We start from the raw sequence: 12205 nt of genomic DNA, 5'->3' as shown, positions 1-12205 counted from the left end.
GATTAAAGTTAAGGTTGGTTCAGAGGCCTGGTGTTGGTGTGAAGTCATGCAAATCTACTGCATTAAGTATGTCTTCTACTAGTTCTTCTATTTACTTGTGAAGGAGCATTTCTGATATTACACAGAAATGCTTTCATCTGAAGTACCAGAGTTTAACTCCAGGCGTCTAACGTCTCATGTTTGCTGTGCTTTGATTTCTTTTTTCCAGGTGCGACAAAGCACATGTCTGACTCTGAGTCGGTGTCAGAGGTGAAACAAGCGACTGCTGCTCAGTCTGGTGCCAAGTTACACTTCAGAAATACAAAATCCTGCAGCCTTAAAAACACAACGTCATCGTACAGGAGGACGGCGTGAAGTCCACTGGTTTCACTCGACTCTGTTGACGGGGGTCGCGTCCTTCAGAAGCTGCATTTAAAGACCGACTGCGTCACAGCGGCGTGACTAGACTGTGCTTCTTTTCCAAGCAACGAAGGCTCCGACAGGTGGATCCATCGTGGCCCAACCTATCCCAAGATTCATTGCACAACACAGACAGACAGGCAGAGAGCCTGAGGATCAGACTTATACATGTTAGAATTGGGTTTCAGTTCAGTTCAACAGCTGATCTTAGAGCTGTTAAAGCTAAGGGCCTTAAAACTTTAGGTTTTTCTGAACAAAAAAGTTGCGCATTGTCAGGGTTGCTAGGTGACAGGAGCCACGCTTTACGACACAATCGTAAAGGCGGGCAAAGTGAAAATCCTCCGAAGGCCAGACGCTTTCAGTTCAGTTCAGCCTTCGCCTCCTCGGAAGGAAGCGGCTGCTGAAGTGGGACACAGCTGCAGATTCGTTGGCACTAACACGCCAAGAAATTCTGCAATGCACCTGCAAAAACCACAGAAGAAGAAGCTTTTAAAAATGTTTTGTGACGCTGGAGATGTATTCAACTTTTCAGGATGGAGAGAACTGTGTCCTCCTCAGTGCACCTTTAAGGCTTGAGTCTATAGGAGAAGACACTGCTGACAGTTTACAACACGCCGCACAATCCGTCCACCGCAAAGACAATCACAACACTGAACGACACACCTGCAAAAAGTAAAAATAAAGAAGTCTCTTCTCTCTCCGCTGCTGTGACGCTCTTGAGAACTGGTCACAGCGAGGAGTTTGCAAACAAGCGTTGGGAGAGAGAGAGGCGACGTGTCGGCTCAGAGTCACTCGGTTCATGTTTTTAAAAATAAAGGCGCACATGGAAGACGCCCTGCGGGGTTTGTTCTGGTCAGGGCTCAAATCAGGACACGTTTCATAAGACAGGAGGACAGGAAGCAGCAGGAGTCCGTCTATCTGTGTGTGTGTGTGATGGATGAATCTTAGATTCGGCTGCACTGATACGGTTGTGTTTCCAGAGCTCATTTAAAAAAGCATAAAGTAAAGAAAGTTGTGACATGAGCAGCATCGTTAACATATTTGTCCACGTCACCGGGAACACAAACAGAACTACAAAACCCTTCCTACCACAGACTACAGCTGACCTCCTTTCACATCCCGTCCCTGCTGCATCTTCATCTGTGAGGACGCACCACCAGCACTGAAACAATAACTTAAAGCAGCTATAATCATGTTTTTATAATAACAGTCGATGAAATGAGAATGTGAAATGTTAAAGTCGTGGTAGTGACGAACCTGCGGTGAATTATCAGCTGAATCTGCAGCGCTGGATCACAGCTTTACTCCTCCTCTCAGTCTCATAACTACTTGATGACAAGGCTGTTACCTGAACTGAACCGACCTTCCATCACCTGTTTACATTTCAACATCTAGTGAAGAATCTCTGTGAGCTGCTGTGCTCGTGTCTTACTCTTTGGTTTATGTCTGTTTCTGTGTTTGGACAAAAGGGATAAAAAAACAAAGTATGAAACTACAGAATACATTCAGGAGTCCATTCCTTGGAGGATGGATTTGTTTTGCAATATTTAAAAAGTCTGCATCACTTTCACCGGAGATGGAGCTTCTGGGGTCAAACCTAAGTCCTGCGGGACGCCTGGGTTTCCTCAGGAGCAGCCGCAGTGGTCCACCACCATGGACGGGATCTTTCCGTAGATGATTTGCTCCTTGCGGTTGAAGTAGAGCATGTTGATGGGCGACATCTTGGTGGGCGTGCAGCAGGGCCCCGCGGTGCCCCGTGGGTTGGCCTTGTTCACCAGGTGCGCGTGCGGGTACTGTTGCAGGTGCATGAACTCACACTCCCCGGAGCAGTAGTTGGCCCGGTAGCGTTTGGGCGCGATGATCCAGTCCCAGCCGAACTCCTCAAAGTCGACGGTGAGCGGGTAACGGCAGCAGCGGGTCTCTGCAGATTCCTCATCGCAGTTGAGGCCCGAGTCGCGACGGGATCTCTTGGGGCTGTCGAGGATCTTCACTTCGATGAACGGTTGCTAGGAAGGAAATTTAAAACATTACTAACAAACCCCCCCAAGTCAATTCAGTCTTGAAAACAACATCACAGGTTAAACATCTGTACTTCCATGAAAACTGGGGACTCTGAGGAAGTCTGCCCGAGTTTGTTGGATGAAGTTTGAAAGTTTGAAACTCAACATCAAAGTTAATATTTAGCTTTGTGGTGAACTCACCAGTCCCTCCTCTCCGGGCTCTGCAGACGTGGTGGCCAGATCTTCTCCTCTGGAGTCGTAGGCGTTGATCTCGATGCTGTAGTTGGTCTCTGGTTGGCGCAGCCAGGCCTGCAGCAGAGACTTGATGTCGATGCTCTGCCAGGAGCCGGCGCCGGCGTCCGTGTCGATCTTCAGCGAGCGGACTCGGACTCGGGTGTTGTTTCCCTCCTTTCCGGGTTTGAGGTGGGAGATCTGCAGGAAGACGGTGGTGACCATGTCGGCCGGCCGCAGGTGAACCCACAGCTTCGCGCTCAGGATGTTCTTGGGCTGGATCTTTGGACTGAGGCTGAACAGACAACAGGAGTACAACTCGTCCTGGGCGATGGGATTGGCTGGAAGAAATCATTCATAGAAAATGATTATCTTGTTTCATACAAACATTTGGCTTGAACGTTTGTCTGCCTTTGGTTTCGTGTTCTATCTGTCCAACAACATTCATGATCCCCTGAGGATGAACCCTGGTGACCTTTGCTCAACTCTCTTCCCCAACATGTGTTGACATTGATTACCATGACGTTTACTGGATATTCATGGTCTTCATGAGGATGAACCCTCATGTTCTTCGACACTCTTTGACCTTTCACCTAACACCAAGATATCCCACAAAGAAACTGGCAGATCACACCATGAGTGGATGTGTGTGGGAATGAGAGGCAGCCACCACAGGTTTTACCTCACTGATCCATTTACTGACCTTAAAGTTGGATACCTGATTCTTCTGACATATTTAACACTCATATAGAAAGGGAGTAAAGACATGTTGTCTGCTGCCTGTGTGGTTTTCTTTAAAACTTGTTAAAGTGAAAAAGTTTGTTTTTTCATGAATAAGATAATATGACTTCCAGTTACCAAAATGTTCATAATAATAAATAAAACTGGATTGTGTGACTTTAACTTTATAAAAATGCATGAGATGCACTTTTATATAGTTGCTAAAATACTAATGCTCATCCATATGGATGTATTTACATAATTTAATCAATTTACAGAAATATCTGTTTGTCACGTTTCAAAGATGTGAATAAAGTAAATATATTCTTTGTCCAGTTACATAAATATGAGCTGCCTCTTGTTTTCTGGCTGGAAACAAACTTTACGCACAAACTTTACGCGCGGATTTCGCTTTTTACGCACGACGTTTAGAAAAGATCCCGGTGCAGAACAAAGTGGAAAATGTAAAATATTTCTTTGGCTTGGTTTAGTTACGCTTGGTGGCCATAGTGATGATGGTCTCCGTCGTGGCGTGGTCCTCGTCCTCCACCCGCGGGTCGTACTGGTCCAGGAGCTGCGTCAGAGGAGGCGCTTTGGGCAGCAGCTGGCGGATCATGTCCCGGCTGATGTTGGGAGCCTGCTCGAGCCGCAGGATGCTGAGGATCTGGGACTTGATGTTGTGGAGCCTCATCTGCTTACTGTGCTCCCGGAAGTCGCAGGCCGAGCACTGCTCTCCGCTCTCCGCCAGCAGCTTGGAGGTCTGCTTCGTCTCCATGGAAAAGCCCGCAGAGAGGAAGACGGTCAGACAGAACAAGAGGAGCATCCTGGGGGGACGAAGAGGACGGTGCGGTGACGCCGGCTGATATGAGCCTGTCTTCGGACCTCAGGGCTTTATGATTGGCTGCAAGGAGGATCTTTTTTTTTAATCAGAGAGATTTAAAGAGGTAGCAAGACTTTATGATCAATATTGTCTCTTTAAACGATTTTACTGTTCCACATTTTAGGAATGATTTTAAAAACTTTTAAAAGAAAAAGGATGAGCAGTCATGGGCTCTTGCTCGAGGACACTTCAGCAGGATGGATGTGATTAACTCATCTGGAAACTGGAGTTGTCCAACACCGAGAGAGAAAAGATGCTGGGAAATTCAAAAGATGCAAAGAGAGCTTTTAGTTTTATTGTGAATTTTTTGAGGAAAGAAATAAAGAGCAGATGTTTCAGCTGCTACTTTCAACCTGCAACTATCAACTTTATCTTTTAGAGCTAAAACTGTTCGGGTAGAGCTCCACCAGATGGCAGCCCTGCATCTGTCCTGAGAGCTCTATAAACTCCCACCCTCTGCAGTGACCCTGAAGGCACCATCACCTGCTGACCTCAGGCCAGTCTCTAAACAGAAATGACCCACTTTCTTTTCTCTAAACATACACTAACTTTAAAGGTTCAACCCCTGAGAACTAAAGTTAACCAGACACTTATATAATAATAATGTTAATAAATTAGTAGGATTATTTTCTTTTTTTTTGTTTAATTATTTCAATAAAAGTCTGGCCCATAAACTTCCACATCTGGGCAGAGTCCAGCTGTTGTTACCTGACATCCACAACATTTTCTGTGTGCGTGCCAGAATTGGTCCAGATGTGGAAGTAGCAGATTCAGGGGAAGAAAAACAAACACGGATTTATTTATAATTTCTTTAAATAATTCAGGGGGAAATCTTAAATAAATGTAATGAGTTTTCTTCACATGAATAAACATGGAAACTAAGTGAAATGTTTCATGTTTCAGTGGCTCATTAAAGCTTCAGGAAATCATTTTCTCCCTAAATGAATTGACTATAGTCACTGACTTTTAGGGGACAGTGATGTGTTTTTATGGGTGGTGCAGATCGATCTGCTCCTCCCACCACCACCACCCAGCAGCAGGAGGAGGAGGAGGAGGAGGAGGAGGAGGAGGAGGAGGAAACGGGTTCAGCTGCCTGTTTATCAGCAGCTCTGAAGCACAAACCTTAAACTAACCTGCTCGGAGTCGGAGAGGAGCTGCTCCACAACAGACGGTAAAAGATTCACAACAACTTCATATTTAATCTTTGCCTTGTAGTGGTGCTGATAAAGTTACTCTGATTCAACAAGTGGTTTTTCTATCTATGTTTAAATATTCTAATGACTTTAAATGTCTGAACTTCTCTTAAATGTTTTGTTACCTGTGCTTAAAGACCGGTTTAACCTCGGCTGAGGCTGTTATTAGTTCAACAGGTGGTTAACCACAGTCCTTGGTAAACATCGAACTCTCCTCCTGCTAAGAAGTCGACTGTTCCTCCGGTGTCTCTGTGAAATGGGATGTAATGAGTCCAGGTGCTGGTCTCGCTCCTGTCCAGACAAACAGAAGGAGGCCGTCATCGGCAAACAAGGAGAAGAGAGGAAAGCCTTTCTGGAGGACGTGAAGGAGACTGAACGCCTCGTCGGTCCGGAGGAGACGGCAGCTGATGTCTGCTCACTGGACCTTCCTCCAGTCGGGAAACAGATCCTGGATTTAGCTCAGAAGATGTCGGAGGATATTGTTGCTCAGGCGCTGCAGCTCTGCTGGGAGGTGGAGGTCCGATACAAGGACCTGCCTTTCATTGACAACGAGTGTGATTATGTCATATGACAAAATGAAGGGAAGTTTTCCACTGAACCAGAAGCTAATATGTGTTTTAGCTGCTGAAATGTCAAGTTCACATCCTGCTGTCTGATCCTGTGCTGGAGGAATGTGGCTTCTCTTCAGTCTCAGTCTGCAACATGTCATCACCTCCCAACACTGCAACACGCCTGAGTCTGTGGCAGCCACCATGATCCTTCAGAGCAGAACTTTCCCACAGTTAAAGAGTATTTGACAATAAAAACTGGAGTCGTCTTGTTTGTGTCTGCAGCGAAACTGAAGCTGAAAATGTTATTAATGAAACAAATCTACTTTCAACTTCTAAAACTGCTCACAAATATATAGCTTTAGTTTTAAATGCTCATTCATTTACTTAAAAAGTCAGGGACTATTTTCAGCGGCGGATTAATCCACACTTGCCACTCTCGTGAGTATTTGGTGGCAGCAGGACGGTGTGTGTTCATGATGAGGGAACGTGTGTCACAGTGTAACAGTTCCCTCCTGCGGCCACTTGGTGTCACCAGTGATTATTCTTCTAAATCTGGTTTCTGAACGAATCAAGTTCACACAGGAGAATCCAGTGCATTGTTCTGGTCAAAGCAATGAATTCTCCACATATAAAACCTGAGGAGACTCAGGAGCAGGCGTCGTGTTGCACGGTGTCACAGGACCGATCGTTTCCTGTGAGAACGTGACGTGTGTCAGACACCTGTTGGACAGGACGACCTCGTCGCTCGTCATGTTGACCCTGCACAGTTTGTGTGGACATGAAAACAGGAGAGGAGGCTGGTCGGGGGTTAAGTCAATGTTTTCCCGCTCGACCTTTCACGTGTGTTTTGGCAGCAGAGGAGGAAGAAGAGGACGGATTCAACTTTACTTTGTTCACACAGAGAGAAACATCCAGGAGCTGCCTCACTGCAGACACTCGCTAAACTTACCACATAAAATACTTTTAAATAAAGAATCTTTTGGATTTTTACATCTGTTCAAACTATAAAATCATTTATGACATTATTACTTAGATTCTATTATTATTCATCTCTGTTAGATGAGGTTAAATTATGTTTATTTATCTTATTTGCAGGTTGGACTCATTTTAAACTCATTTTAAAGCAACAGCTTTTTAAAAAAAATAATTTTGGAGCCTCAGGCTGCAACAACCAGTCAACGTTAAGAACTCAGTTAATAATGAAATATGTTGAAATATGAGATGAGTGAATCTCCAGAAAATATGAGACAGGAAATAGAAAATAAATGATATTTATCAAGAGGAAACCAGGAGATTCACTGACAGCTTTATAATAATATTGACAAATAAGTCATACAGAAAATTGAAATTGTAAAATAAAGATAACAGGAAAAATATCTTTTTAAAGAAATATTGATTCAATAATTCTATATTGAACAATATATTATTATAAATTAGGAATTGTTTAATATTCCTTGTATTTGTGCATTATACAATTTTAACTTTAAGTCTCACACCTTCTTTGTCTTTATTTTACCTGTGTTACCTGTGTCAGAGTGTGTGTGTGTGTGTGTATGTGTGTGTGTGTGTGTGGGGGGGGGTAAGCTCTAACAGTGTTTTGTCTGACATGATCTACTCAGGACACAAAACATAAAGAAAGACTTCTTTCCAGTTTATGTCTTCAGAAGATTTTATTCAATGTATTTCAGAATTAGAGCATTGAGCAGTAACATTGGCTGTGTGCCTGCTCTGCTCCCACACTGCAGTTTCATATATATATATATTAACGACCCCTAACGATGCACGATGACACGTTAACTGCTCCAGAGGGGAAGCAGAGCATGTATGAGTACATGGAAGAAGACCATCAAATACCACAGAAGAAGAGTCTCGGCCGGTCAGTGTGTCTGCTGCCTGGAAGTCAAGACAGAAGAAGGAAACAGGTGAAACCAGTGAAGAAGAGAAACACAGAAACAAACTTGTATATTTATAATCTTGTTCCTGTGAGAACCGTCGATAAAGAAGTTTAAAGAGGCCGTTTATATCTCACCTGTATTCACCTTTCTACCAGCGTCCACCCCCACGACTCTGTCCATGACCACGCCCATGACCACGCCCATGCCCGTGCTTACGTCTGTGTTTGCGCCCATGTTTTCCGTGGCCGCCGCGCTCATCATCACTGCCGCTGTCGCCGCTCCCACCGCTGCTGCCGCTGCCACGACCAGGGCTCCTACCACCGCTGCCACGGCGACGACGACGGGGGCTGTGGTCACGTTCATGTTCATGGTCTCCATGGTGATCGGGGCTGTGCCTGTCCCTGTGGCTGTCGTGGTCACGGTCATGGCTACGTCTCCCGTGATCATCTTCATCATCTCCTCCATGGCGATCTCCTCCATGGCGGTCTCCATGGCGATCTCCTCCATGGCGGTCTCCATGGTGATCTCCTCCATGATGGTCTCCTCCATGGCGATCTCCTCCATGGCGGTCTCCATGGTGATCTCTTTCATGGCGGTCTCCTCCATGTTGGTCTCCTCCATGACCATGACCCCCATGTGACCCCTGGTCCCTTGGCTCGGGGCCCAGGTCGTAGCCTGAGGGGTGGCTGTCTGCAGGAGCACCAATCAGAAGACAGAGACAAATAAAGACATTTACTTCAAGAATAAAAGTGTAACATCATCAAACAAAAGAGATGAGCGGGTCTTACCTGAACTGGTGCTGAACATTTCCTGTTTGCAGCAGGTTCCTTTATTATACACTACAATAAATAAAAGGAAACAGGGAGGTGGCCGTTCATATTGCAGTTAAACCAGTTTAACTAAACAGAAGGAAAATTACTAACTTGGCAAAGGACAGTTTAAATATAAACCTTTCAGAAACAAATAACTCGACTTGTTTTTAGCAGTTTTGAGTTTCCTCGCCTTCAATTTTGGAAAATGCAAAACTTTTTCAACCATAAAATTCATCCTTTCAGTTTAACTTCCCATGATGCAGTGTGTGGAAAGAAAACTCTCTTTTTGGATTTGACAAGTTGAAGCGTTTAGTTTTTAGTGTGTTCAGCTGTTTGTTTCAAAGCACTTCACACTCATTATCACAATATCAACAAAAAACTAAATACGTCTCATGCTAATCACTTTAACAAGTTTTCATTTAATTAGATTTTAAATGCTGCATTAAAATGCTTTTAAAACAAGTTTCAACTGAACCTCGTACTCACATGACGTGGAGAGCAGTCAACAGCTGCACCTTCTGTCAGTGTCGAGAAGACGCGCTGTGATTAATAAGCACAACATCTGCATTCTTGTGTCATCACGTCAGCGAGCGAGGCAGGCGGAGTGAGAGGCGTCCACTTTTATCTGAGAGATTTCATTCAAATTAAAAAAGGCACCAAGAGCTTTTCTTCCATTCAGCTCCATTTCTAAAGATATCTTAAAAGCACACGCACAAACGGCGTGGAAGAGAACCAGAAAAACATATGAGGTAGGTGAACAGCATTCATGGCAAGGCAATGACGCCATCTTGGACTCCAGCATTCATTTCCAACAGAGACTTGGTTATTCAATTCATATTTGTACCAGTGACGGTTTAAACTCTGACAGAGGAGAGGAGTAAAACTGACCCACTGATAATGAGCCATTATAGCTTCCTCCTATTTGAACTCTCCGGCTCCGTGTTTCCTCATGTTCCCATGTAAATAACGAGATACCAAACAAGAGTTACCATGGCGTCGCTTTGCAAAGCTGCACACAGCTTTAGCAAGTGAAGGAATGATGTTTGATGCTGAACTCACAATGTTTCTTTGACTCAGTCCAACACTCGACATCCTGCTGCACCAAATGTGGATTAATCCGCTGCTGAAAATAGTCCCAAACAAATGCAAAATTTGCCCATTCATGTGATTTTTGCTAAAAAAAATCTGCGTTTTCAAGCTGTTTTAGGAAATTGCTGAGACTTTTTAATGAGTGAAATTATATATTTGTGAGGTAAGTATTTTCACCTTCAGTAGGAACCAAAGGACTTGGATCTGAGTCCCTATAACCTGTAGTAAGAAGCAGGTTATCAGCTGCCTCAGGTAGCCCCGGGGTTACCTGTCCGGTTAGGAGCGCGTTCATGTGAAAGAGGCGGGGTTGTTATAAGCAACATGAATGATGCACTTAATATATCTGGAGAAACGCTGGTTATAGCAACGTCTAAAAGTCATATTTATCAAGGTGAAATATAAAGAATATGATCACGTGACTGGAATAAAAAAATACTATTGCTACGTTGCCAGATATAATTTCTATTAAAGTCAGACTATCGATCACTATCATTATCATTACGTCAGAGTATTTTCGCTCTTTTGTCTGATGATGAACAAACTGTAATGAACATGTGAAGCAGATAAAACAGTGGAAGTTAATGTCAGAGAAAGAAAAGAGGAGAGAAGTAGTTTATGTCTAATGAGTCAGACCGAATGAAATCTTCATTTGTAATAATTGAAATAATTAACATGTGGCTAATTGTTCAGCTTGATAAACTTTCCGTGCATGTTTTAGAAGCTTTGTTTAGACTCAAAGACTCAAAAGAGAAAACTATTTGATTGATTTATATTTATAGGCATCTTCTGCTCGTTATTGTTGATCACTTTATTGTAAACTCTTTTGTCCCTATCAGGATCCTGTAGGAATGATGACGCCATTTTACCAGTGATTTGATTGGTCAGTAGACTGATTCTCTGAAGTTAACCTGCAGGTTAGGGGTTCAGCGTAAGTTACCATGGTGATTTACCTAGGTAACAAGTGAACCATCGTCATAGGACTGAAAACCAGAATTACACCTGAAGTTACCTCGATAACCTCAAATCCTGCTTCGTAGTACAGACCTCTGGTGTGTAACATTAAATACAAAACCATGTGACCATGTACAAGGTGAGATACATTACGTACCCTACGCTGCAACGTGCGTTAGTACGCACGCAAATGCCGACGCACGGCATGTGACGTACGTGCGGAAGCTGGCTGCAACGCTAAGCACGTCGCAGCGTAGCATATTGGTAGCTACGTCAGATTCTAGATTTCTCATCCTTGTGCCTTTGATCAGCTGTATCAAAGGCACAAGGTGCGTGAAGGAAACCAAGAGTTTTCCTGCTTGTTAGTCATTGTACTCAAGACCTCACCAGAGACACACACGTTTATCAGAGCATCCACTTCCAAGATACGTTTTCTTCTGTGATGGAGAACAATTCACGTCAAGGCTCAGCTGCTGCTGTTCTTGGAGCCATTCCCAACTTGTCCACTGCTCGTCCCGGTGGATTCACTTCTTTCCCCCCTGGTGTCACACGAATCCTTGTTCAGCCAGGCCCCTCTACAATCATCCTGGAGTTACCAAGCAAAGAGTTCGATTCTCCTGCCTCCAGCTGTCAAGCCACACCAGAGAAGACCACCCACTCTGCTGACTCTCCTTCCTCTGGCTTTGAAGCCGTCGCTGAGACTGTGGACAAGACCAAGCTGTTTGTGACCCTGCTGACCCTGAGACTGCTCACTAAGTGCCGTGTCCTGGACATCTGCACGGAGGAAGAGCTGGCCACCTACGCCAAACGACTGGTGAACCAGACGCTGCAGGGCCTCACCGTGAGAGACGGCTTCTGCCCAGATGAAAAAGACATCAAAAAGATCTGCAGGGCCGTCATCAAGGATCTCACCAAGAAGCTTGGCGGGAAGAGCTCTCTGAACTTTGTAATGCTGTCAGAGCAACCAAGCGTGGAAGCAGTCATCGTCAAGTCCTTACAAGCCAACATCGCTAAGTACTCGACTGTGTCTGCAAGCAAGAAAACACGTAGATGGAGAGAACTCCTCTTGCCCGCCATGAATGTCATCACCGCTTGTGGCCTGTTCTTCTTGGCCGCAATCTTTCTGTAAACTCCTGAAGGTGGCACGGTGGGGCAGCGGCTAGCACTGTTGCCTCACTGTTGCCGGTGTCAAAGGACAGGCTAATGCTGGTGAACAGCCCTGGCCTGTCTCCTGTCACTAGTTTACACTGTGCCACACAGGGGGGAACTGGGCTCACTGCTGGTTCTGGCCTGGTTACTGAGGCCAGGACCACCACTGGACCCAGTTCCTCCCTGTCCTGGCGTGGGTTTTCCTCCGGGTCCTCCGGTTTTTCCCACACTCTAATTCAAACTCTAATTTGGACAATAAAATCATTCAATTAGATACTTTTGATTCCTGAATGGACTTCTTCTTAGATATAATCATATGACATGACATATATAAT

General features: G+C 44.7%; 2 protein-coding genes and 1 long non-coding RNA gene across 3 annotated transcripts; 1 reads left to right on the top strand and 2 right to left on the bottom strand.

Annotated features, from left to right (window-relative positions):
- Window positions 1-1904: 1904 nt before the first annotated feature.
- On the bottom strand, window positions 1905-4219 carry LOC111672380 (growth/differentiation factor 8-like). Its single transcript, XM_023429786.2, has 3 exons — window positions 3846-4219; window positions 2601-2971; window positions 1905-2405 (listed from the first exon to the last, which is right to left on the bottom strand). The coding sequence occupies exons 1-3, from the start codon at window positions 4171-4173 to the stop codon at window positions 2025-2027; spliced, it is 1080 nt and encodes a 359-aa protein (XP_023285554.1). The 5' UTR covers window positions 4174-4219; the 3' UTR covers window positions 1905-2024.
- Window positions 4220-5289: 1070 nt separating this feature from the next.
- On the top strand, window positions 5290-6999 carry LOC147817766 (uncharacterized). Its single transcript, XR_015438709.1, has 2 exons — window positions 5290-5401; window positions 5593-6999. It is a non-coding gene; the product is annotated as an uncharacterized LOC147817766 (long non-coding RNA).
- Window positions 7000-7625: 626 nt separating this feature from the next.
- Window positions 7626-9210, bottom strand: LOC147817765 (uncharacterized). The gene is made up of 4 exons (XM_087180278.1): window positions 9168-9210; window positions 8658-8708; window positions 8004-8559; window positions 7626-7867 (listed from the first exon to the last, which is right to left on the bottom strand). Exons 3-4 carry the CDS (start codon window positions 8503-8505, stop codon window positions 7821-7823), a joined length of 549 nt encoding a protein of 182 aa, XP_087036404.1. The 5' UTR covers window positions 8506-8559; window positions 8658-8708; window positions 9168-9210; the 3' UTR covers window positions 7626-7820.
- Window positions 9211-12205: the final 2995 nt, after the last annotated feature.

Source organism: Seriola lalandi, unplaced genomic scaffold (genome assembly GCF_002814215.2).
Source record: "Seriola lalandi dorsalis isolate HSWRI2012SDOR001 ecotype SW California unplaced genomic scaffold, Sedor1 jcf7180002054899, whole genome shotgun sequence".
NCBI lineage: Eukaryota > Metazoa > Chordata > Actinopteri > Carangiformes > Carangidae > Seriola > Seriola lalandi.
Note: the sequence above shows the minus strand (reverse complement) of the source record. Positions and strands in the feature narration are given on the sequence as shown.

Bases quoted from the DNA above. Each gene is read 5' to 3' on its own strand.
- LOC111672380 (XM_023429786.2), bottom strand. From the start codon at position 4,173: ATGCTCCTCTTGTTCTGTCTGACCGTCTTCCTCTCTGCGGGCTTTTCC. The intron at 2,972-3,845 runs GTAACTAAACCA...GATTTCTTCCAG, and splicing joins CATCACTATGGCCACCAAGC to CCAATCCCATCGCCCAGGAC. The intron at 2,406-2,600 runs GTGAGTTCACCA...TTTCCTTCCTAG, and splicing joins AGCCCGGAGAGGAGGGACTG to CAACCGTTCATCGAAGTGAA.
- LOC147817765 (XM_087180278.1), bottom strand. From the start codon at position 8,505: ATGGGGGTCATGGTCATGGAGGAGACCAACATGGAGGAGACCGCCATG. The intron at 7,868-8,003 runs GTGAGATATAAA...CTTGACTTCCAG, and splicing joins TGGTAGAAAGGTGAATACAG to GCAGCAGACACACTGACCGG.